Raw genomic sequence first — 9,613 nt, 5'->3', positions numbered from 1 at the left:
GTTTGTAAGCTTATTTTAAAAACCATTTGGGTAAAGCATGATCTTATGCTAAAAAAGACAAATCTATTTTGATTATTTTTTATGAAAATCATTTTTAATAGAAGATATAGAAAAATGTATCTTATCGTGTCTATGATTTTTCAACCATATTAATGAAAAGTTATTTAGACATGTATAATTTTTTAACTTGAATGTTTTTTTTCTTCCATCCATCGTTTATAATATTCTTAAAAATCTCTATTATGCAAGTATTAAGGCTAACATTATAAAAAAGAAGGATGGACACTATTATGCAATCTGAAAGATGGGGTAACGTAGAGATATTCTTGATATTGAAGCAACTTTTTGTTTAATAATTTATAGATATAAAGAATTATTTTGAGAAGTCGACCAAACCTTTTTAAAGTTCATTTGTCAATTTTAACCAATATGGGAGAGAACCTATCATTCACCCAATTGTTTGCCAGAGTGCTCATCTTTAAGCAAAGACTCGTGTGAGGAATTATTCTTTCACTCTATTTTGCATGCGTGGCAGGTTGTGGTCCTTACAATTATTAAAGGGCTCTATCTTTTGTGTATTTTCATACTCAACTTAGATGCACATAAGTAACAACATGTTAGATAATCCTCAAATCGCTGTTGAAAAAAGTGTCACGTTTGATGAGATAACAATACTTGAATTAATTTTGTAAGGATGAGTTATGTGTAACATGAAATTTTAAGGTTATATCAAAGTTTATTTAAAATGTGTTGCTTTAGGTTGCTTTTGAAGCTAGATTGTTTGTGTTTGTTTGGTTCAGCAGAGATAATAATTGATTTAGAGTGAATTGATTATATAAAATTGAAGTGGATTGAATGTAAAGTGGTTTGTGTTTTGATTCATTTATGTAAAAGTAGGTTGAACTTTAAATTTATGTGTGAAAATCAATTATATAATTAAAAGTTACAAATTTTAGCTTCAAGTAGAATCAATTCTACCTGAAACCAACCAAACATGTCAAAATCAATTCTACACCTCTATAATCAATTTCGGTCTCTCTAAAAGTGAAACCAAACATATATTTATTAGCTTTGAAAGCTGTATTATTAGGTATGAACATAAGCATTGTCCATTGGATTGTGATTATTTGTCAATTAATCAATCAATTAATATTGATGAAAATAAAATGTATGTACTACTAGAACATAAAAAGCATCGATTTATAAGTCAAACAGTTCCTAGCCAACTGCTCGATGTACAAATATTTGGTTGTTGATGAAAATAAAATTTAAAAGTAGTGTTTGTTTCAAGTCTAAGAACTACATTCTCATGATTACATGGCTTTCATTACTAAGCAGTGTTTGTTATAAGGTTGAAAAACAAATTATTTATGAATATAAAGGTTCTAAGAAATAGAATAACTTTTCATAACTTCTATAATTCCTATAAACTTATTCCCGTGTGAGGTGAGAATGTGCATGAAATTTTACATAGATTTTTTAAAAAAAAGTTATAACCACCTATTTTTCGAAGAATGTCAAATTACATGTCAAACACTTTAAAAAAAAAATACCAAGAATCTAATTTCAATTTTTGTATTCCCAGGTGATTTATTCTTAGATATAATTTTTTAAAGTCGGTGAAACAAACACACCATAAAACCAACTCATACAATGATATATCAAACACCACATGTTTATATTTTTCCATAACAATTAAGGACCCAGTCTTCACACCTTTTTTCTAATTACATAAAAATTAGGTAACTTGGAATAAAAATCTAGAGAAAAAAGTAAGAACAATATTCACTTTTTTAAAAACAAAAAATATGTTCCTAAACCAAACATGTCTTAAATTTATTGTTTGAATGTTTGGAAGAAAAGAGAAGGGTTTGAGAATAAAAGAATGAGTAAAGAGAATGATAAGGGTGGGTGAGTAGTCTCTCCATCTTGCACGTGATTCTATTTTTCTTCAATAGACTACTAAAATTCTCCAATAAACGTGAACTAAAAAAATGAACTAGGTTTCATTACTCCTCTTGATAATACATACTCATAAATATTTTCATCCAATTCCCTTCAAAAACACTCCTAAAAAAAGTGAAGGATTCCTCTATATTTTCATTCCTCCTTTTCCCTCTTAACTTCAAAAGAAAGCCTTAATGGTTCAGTCACAAGATTTTCATAACTTTTTTGAACAAGACAAGATTTTCAAAATTGTTAAGAGATCATTAGACCAGTAGGTTATAATTCCATCTAGATTGACATGAATATGAGGGTAATCAATATACAATTAATTATTTTAAATTTATTATAAAGTAGAAGTATCTAACTCTTCCAAACATGGACTAAATTGGATCAAATTTGAATGTCAAACGCACTACCACAATTAAAACTACCAAGAAAAATAATGTATATGTGAAGCACCTACATCAAATGCCCAAAAATAAAATTAAAAGACCTAGGGGGGGTAGGAGTTCTACACCAATTTCTTTTTTCAAAGGCAATAGGTGAGCACAACATACAGCAAATTGAGTCATGTAACTAGTTTTGCTGCTAGAAACAGTGCTTCCAATGTTACTACTGCCTTAACTAGTAAATTGCATGTGTCTTTTTAGACTGTACACACTTCTCAACATCTATCAACAAAACAATCAATCCAATGAGGAACTGGTATCAGCAGTTTCATCCTCGCTAAAGCTAGACGGCATCTCTGCAGCAGATCTGCATCATCATCGTCGTGCACAATGTTGTTAGAAACAGGGCCATATCCAGTAAAAAAACTAAGTAAAAAGATAAAACTGTGAAGTTGGTGTGTATTTGGGTGAGAGTTAGTCAAACATGATTCCGAATGAAATTAATTTGATTAAAATTGAGTTCGATTTTTGCTGTTTTTTCCAGCTAACCAAGGTGTCCCTTGCGTACGACTGCAGCCATAAAAGCAAGTTTGATGCAAAACTTTCAACTTAAAGTGAATGCTACTTTTATTCACTTGTAGTCAAACTGAGGTTTGAAGGCAAAATCACAAGGTGTGGGATGGGACTAAACTAATCCCTGCTAGGGCATACCTTTTTACAAAGGTGCTTCTAGTGGGATTCGGATACTTGCATTGCAAGTGAAGTTTGTCCACGTTGAGCTCAATTTACCAACTAAACAGCACTCTGCGCTTGAAAAATCCTCTTATCTTCATTAAAGAGGGAAAAGGTGGTTTTCAAGAATGGATTAGCTTACGTTGCACTCAAATAAAGTATTTAGCCGAAAGCTTACTATTAAACATTTTGATTATATACAATTTTCTGAAAGCATAATAAGCATCGAAGAATACACAACAATTGTATCAACAGATAAGCTCCAAAACTTCTAAGAGGATGTGGGTGTCGGGTAAACAGACAAATAGAAATGCTCACCTCTGAGTTTTCCTTGGTTCTATCTCAGCAACAGGAACCTGTTTCATATTGTATGGTTGAAAGGTATTTGCTTTAAGTCGTTTTGCAACCTATACACATACCAAAGTAAAACATCATGTGTGCGTGCGTGGAAGGAGGAAAGTCAGCTCAATAGAAAATCAAATAATCACATTCTAGAGATACGGGTAAGTGCACACATCGAAAACTCACCATAGTCTCATTTGAAAGCATCCCTGCTCCACCTGCATCGCGATATTGCTTTTTTGACTTCCTGTCCCCCTTAAACAACTCATCCTGCACACATGCAACAAAATATTATCATTTGAAACCATTTGTAAGCAGAATAAATTCGTCATTACAAATAGAGCACAGCAAATTTATTAATGAACCTTAGTCATCCTAGAAGATAGCCCTCTTTCTTCAGTATCCACAGAACCTCGAGAATTGTGGATTGAGTTTGAAGGTTTAGACTTTATGTGTTCACTCCTTGGCGCTTTCTTTGGATTGACATTATCATAGTCATATTGAAGAATGTCTGCATGAACACTCCTTTGCACATTCTTTTGATTGGTGTTTTCATAGTTATATTGTAGGAAGTCTGAATGTTTGACTGGGAGGTTTTCTTCATAGCGATCACTATGGTTAGAAGTAGAATCAGATCTTATACCCTCAACACCGCGCTTGGCATCCTTCCTATGATTCTTAGTGATGTTATAAGCAGCTTCTCCAGTAGAGTCTTCGTACAAATCTAAGGAAGAGTTCCTGCCAGGAAAACGACCGGCATTACTCTGAAAAGTTTGTCTATGTTTGGTACCATGCAAAGCTTTCTTATCTTGTTTATCCTGAACATGAACATCATGCAACGAACCAAAGTCAACTCCTTCCATATGAGTATCTTGGGAACCATGTTTAGTATAATATGAATCATATCTCTGCACATAAACAAGTAAAAGAGAGTGAGAAAGCAGGGGTATTGACATCACAGTAACACAGTTGCTACATTTATGAACAGGATAGTAACAATTAAATTACTATGAGCACTTATACGGCAAAGCACAACTTCTATTCTGTTTAAAAGTTTCTCTTGCAATTAAATGACTTGAAACAATGGAATACTTGCACCTACAAACATCATTCACTTCTTATTTCCCTTTAAGCAAAGGTAAGAAGTTAAAGGACTGCATATAGTTCACTAAAGTAATCATTCCATTTCAGCTGCATTTAATTTTTCATTCCTTGTAAATCATCATTGATTTGTTTAACGATATCAATCCCATTCCATGGAAAAACTTAATTACTAGGCTCATCAAAAAAATGAGAATGCATTAGAAAGGTCTACTTACAGAGCTAAGACCAGGTCGACTTTTCACTGTGGAGATTTCTGGAGAATTCAGAAGAGCAGGATCAGCAATATGGTACGGTTCTGGCATAGCATCCATAACAATACAAAGGTAAGAATCACAAAGTAGTTATAAAATATACTGAATGGAGTTTAAAATGAGATATTGAAAGCGAAAATAAATCGGAATCCTTGCACCTTAGCTACGATGAAATATTTCTAGAAAAACATGGAAAGAGCAAAAATAAATTATCTTGGCCTAAACAAGCAAAACAACACCTTGCACAAGATTATTATGCTAATACACTGTGCCGTGAACCTTAAGTTAAGACCCCACATCGAGTGGGCATATGGACAAAGTACTCCTTATAAAGACTTGAGCAAACGTCGCCCCTTAAGCTAGCTTTTTGGGTTGAGTTGAGCCCAGATTCTAATATAGTTGTTGAGAGACTCTCCCATCGACTAGAGTTACGACATATTTGATGCTTATAAAGCTTGGGAAATCCTTACCTTACAAGACGGTTTTGTAAGGGTTAAGGGTTGAGTTAGGCTCAATCCAAATTTTAAGAATAGCATCATAGTCTATCCTAAATATGATACTGGGACACTTGTAGACGTCCACTACTGCAAACTTCACGATCCAGAGGTCCAGCCTAGAACCTCCTATATTCTAATGCTAATACCTTAAAAACACGGCATTAACTTTAGGAATAAGCTATCCAATTTTAAGAAAACTAATTAAAGCCACAAACCCTCAAAATATGGACTAGATAAAACAAAATCTGCATGCAATTATGAGAAGAAGAATACCGGTTGTATAACATTAATGAATGGTCAAGGTCAGATTTAAGTAAAAACAATCTTGACTATTAGTGTATCGTGGCATGGTCAAGATTAAGTCCTCTCATTTTCTCACTATATATGATATATCCTACCTACATATCTGTCTATTTATATGTCATGTGTGCCTGTAAGCATCTCCAGATCAAGCAAATACTAATTCATTAGCCAAATACAAATATTACAAAATTGAGCTACATCAAGGAATCAACTACTCCTTACAGTTTTGAAAAATTAAATTCTTGAAAAACTTAGTCCTGGCACTAACACTAAAAGCTCATATTCAAAACTACAAATTATAAAATAATTTAAATAACTGGCTTATAAGTTATGACATAAGGCTTACACACTAAATCATATGTGAAAAGAAGAAATCTTCTCACAAATATTATTAATGATTGAGATCTAACCTTATCAAGTTAGCTGGCATTGGCCTTGGTAGTATTAATACTAAGAACACATCTGTCTAAATTCTTAAAAAACAACTCTATCATCCCAATGCATAGCACATAAACATGATGCAGGTTAGATGGAAAGCATTTATTTGCCATTCTAGATATGACCTACCCCAGGCCCATAGCAAACCCAGATATATCTTTAAGCAATTCACTGTAACAGAAAATAATATCAAACCTACATTTTTACAATGTGATGGGTACAACATATTCCTTTATCCTAGATGATCAGCTATATTGTTCCAAGTTTCAACCTAAACAACCTTTTAGTTTCATATAACTAATAGAACAGGAACTGGAAAGAAAAAGCGGGAAATAGGGTAAATAACAGCCTACCATGAACTGCTTCTTCAGTTTGGCATTCAAATGCCCCTGGAGGAAGTGGATCAAATTCTACACCAAGTAGTGGACCATCTTCCTGATAATTCCTTCCTAATTGCTTCTTAACAGCAGTTATAGCAGCATGTTCTATCTCACCCTTCACTTTCAAATATCCCGATGGTTTATATCCCATGTTGATTGCACCTTTCGGATTTAAGGGTGGAAGAGCTTTACTATATCTAGAAGGCTCCATCTCATATGGATCTTGTCCTTGAGGATACATACGTTCTTGCAAATAAGAGCTACTCTCAGATGACGTGTCATCATCCATTCCACTGACATTTTCAGAAAAATGATTCCTGCGTCCGTACGTCATATCTGCAACAGACAAATCACGATTGTAGAGGCCATTGCTCTCAACCTCTTTGGGATCCAGATACTTGTAATCACCATGTTTACTGCTTCCACACGAATCTTGCCCAAGTCCACTGCCACGATCCTGGATGACACCGCTTGAACGATCTTGTCGTCCATTAGCATTTGCTTCTTCTTTCAACAATCTTTTATCCTTTAACCTTCGGTGGCAAAACCATCCAGAAACTTGCTTTTCTGTCAACTCTAACTCCTCAGCAATTGCTAATTTCAATTCCTCTGTCGGATATTTGTGCTCTGGAAACAAAGGCAAAACAGTATTTCAACAAAAATCATCACTTTGGATAAAATGTATTAACAAAAATGTATCCCTACCCGTATAAAATTTCTCCAAGCCCTTAAGCTGTGCAGGCGTTTTGAGCTTTCTTTTCGGAAACTTCTCCGCGGAGACTTTATTTTCTTCTGGTTGCAACTCACTTGATTCTAAACACCAACCGAGAAGCAAGAAGTTTAGTTTGTGCATTAGAATGAAAAAATAAATAACAACATACAATAAGATATACAACAATCACAGGAAACATCTTGTGCTATATCAACAAATCAAATTGATCCAACATGAAATCTCATACATGATTATCTGCTGAAATGATATAGCAATCTGAGAATTTTTCATAAGAACCAGAAAGCTTATTTCTTTAACTATTGAATCAGACACTTAATTTTGTCCAAATAATCATAACAACAACAAAAAAGTTGCTTAATATTGTAACTACTTCAATAACATAGATCCTTCAGTGCAAACCCTTATCTCACACAGAAAGTAGATCCAAGTGGTTTATAGTCAATGACAGAAAAACAAAAAAAAAGATCTGAATTAGGTTTTTCATATGAAAAATGTATGAATAGCATAAAATCCTAATTTCAATTATAATCAAAATTAACCAAACCCCTTTCATACCCTTAAGTTTGACTCACTTTCTCATAACCCAAAGACCCCAAATTTAAATCCTTTATGTCAAATCCACCATTGCAACAATCTACCCAGTAATGCAAACAATCTCTAGTGTAGATTCTAACCTAACATTGATTCAATTTCAATACATGAAAAATTGCAAAAATTAACCACAAAATGAATGACCCAAATCGCTAATAAGAATAAAAATTGAAACAAAAACACAATACCTTCCATTGTTGTGAAGAATTTGGAATTCCGATCCTGTTTTGAGATTTTGGGGTCAAAAAAGGTGAAATTTTTGTTCAGTGAATTATGAAAAAAGAGAGACCCATTTAACGGAAAAGAGAATGTAACGTAAAAGAGAAAAGGGTTTTCAATTTGACCCTTGAAATTGGGTTAGGAACAAAGAAAAACAAGGAGCTTGTGATTAAGGCGGAAAGACAAAACACAGAAGAAGAAAGAAACAATAACAATTTGTTGTGTATTTTGTTTCAATCAAACTTTGTTCACAATTGTCACAAAATATTATTATTAATTTAGGATGATGGTGATGATGATGATAAAATGAAAATATAGTACTATTTTCTTTCTTATTTTATACGTCATATTTTCAAATTTTTAATTTGAAAATAAAATGCTTATATTTTGAAGTGGTTAGGATAAAGTGTTCATTAATTTTCAGTTCAAGTTGAATTAATAAAAAGTAGGGTTAACGGTGTTTTACCCCCTGTAATATAGTTCATTTTTTGTTTTCTCTGTAAAATATTTTTTTTTATTTATCCCCAAAAAAAAAAAAAAATTTGGAATACCCCCTAATAGGTCATAAAAAACGAAAAAATTCAAATTTACAGGAAAAAAAAAACCAAAAATGACTTATATTACAGGGGTAAAGCACCATTAATCCAAAAAAGTATAATCGAAAAAATTTGTAATGGTACGTGTCTAAAAGTATAAGATAAATGATATTTGAACTACAGCTGTCAAAACGGGCCGGCCCTAGCGGGCTTCGGGTTTTAGCGGGCCGGGCCAAAAAGCCCGGTTGACAAAACGGGCTTGAAATATACTACCCGAGCCCGGCCCTACACGGGCCGCGGGCTAAACGGGCCGGCCCGTATTAAAAATTATATATTTTTTTTATTTTAAAAAAGTACTATAAAACACTGCTATAATTTTTTTATAAATAATATTTTTAATATGTTTAAATAATGTCTAGCACAAAAGTAAATTGTAATCATCTTCGTACAAACGTCGTAAACTAAAACGACGAGGAAAATGATTTTAAATAAATTAGATATGTTATGGTTATAGATATTTATATATTCGATATTTAAAACTATAAATAACAAATGAATAAATATAATTTTATATTACATTTATATTTGTGTTAATCCATTGAATTTTCACTTTTGTTTTTTACTTTGATAATCAACTAATTAAATAATTATTTGAAAAATATATATAATTTATAGAATTTTTTTATTATGCGGGCTAACGGGCTACCCGCGGCCCATTCGGGCTAGCCCTAACGGATACCGGGCTTTTAAGGGCCGGGTTCAATATTTTAGGCCCAAGCCCTATATTTATTCGGGCTAAACGGGCCGGCCCGTTTTGACAGCTCTAATTTGAACATTGACTTAGGGACAACTTTTGCAACAATTTTCTCTCTCATACCTCACATTATTTTTACTTTATCTCTCTATTGATATGGTTTCCATGTCAATACCTTTTTTTCTTTGTAAAATATCGTTGTCAAATAAGTTGTCACTAAATTGGTTGTTCAAATAACACTACTCAAAATACGATTATTTTTTAGTGTTTAATAGCAAAGTTTACGGAAAAATATTGTATGAGTAAATAGATCAAAGTCTAATCTCAATCTACTGCACCACTGCCTATCAAAATTACGTTCGTCGTTATTCTTTCATCCGCTTCAACCTGAATGAAA

At 32.9% G+C, this 9,613-nt stretch overlaps 1 protein-coding gene across 2 annotated transcripts; it reads right to left on the bottom strand.

Moving 5' to 3' along the window:
- Positions 1–2,267: 2,267 nt before the first annotated feature.
- Positions 2,268–8,197, bottom strand: LOC11432917 (homeobox-DDT domain protein RLT2). Of its 2 annotated transcripts, none has more exons than XM_003617230.4 (8): positions 7,896–8,196; positions 7,089–7,196; positions 6,357–7,010; positions 4,730–4,809; positions 3,776–4,318; positions 3,597–3,680; positions 3,387–3,475; positions 2,268–2,703 (listed from the first exon to the last, which is right to left on the bottom strand). In XM_003617230.4, the coding sequence occupies exons 1-8, from the start codon at positions 7,900–7,902 to the stop codon at positions 2,634–2,636; spliced, it is 1,635 nt and encodes a 544-aa protein (XP_003617278.1). In that variant the 5' UTR covers positions 7,903–8,196; the 3' UTR covers positions 2,268–2,633. The 2 variants fall into 2 exon arrangements, with proteins under 2 accessions (XP_003617278.1, XP_039690287.1); XM_039834353.1 differs by lacking the exon at positions 2,268–2,703 and adding an exon at positions 2,764–3,163 and having other exon boundaries at positions 7,896–8,197.
- Between the last annotated feature and the right edge of the window lie 1,416 nt (positions 8,198–9,613).

Source organism: Medicago truncatula, chromosome 5 (assembly GCF_003473485.1).
Source record: "Medicago truncatula cultivar Jemalong A17 chromosome 5, MtrunA17r5.0-ANR, whole genome shotgun sequence".
In the NCBI taxonomy this organism is placed as follows: Eukaryota; Viridiplantae; Streptophyta; class Magnoliopsida; order Fabales; family Fabaceae; genus Medicago; species Medicago truncatula.
This window is presented reverse-complemented; position numbering and strand designations above follow the sequence as displayed.

What these genes read in the sequence shown, in the direction of transcription:
- LOC11432917 (XM_003617230.4), bottom strand. An exon ending in CTTGGAGAAATTTTATACGG is followed by an intron (nt 7,011 to 7,088) that starts GTAGGGATACAT and finishes CTTTGTTTCCAG; the next exon opens with AGCACAAATATCCGACAGAG. An exon ending in TATCTTCTAGGATGACTAAG is followed by an intron (nt 3,681 to 3,775) that starts GTTCATTAATAA and finishes GCATGTGTGCAG; the next exon opens with GATGAGTTGTTTAAGGGGGA.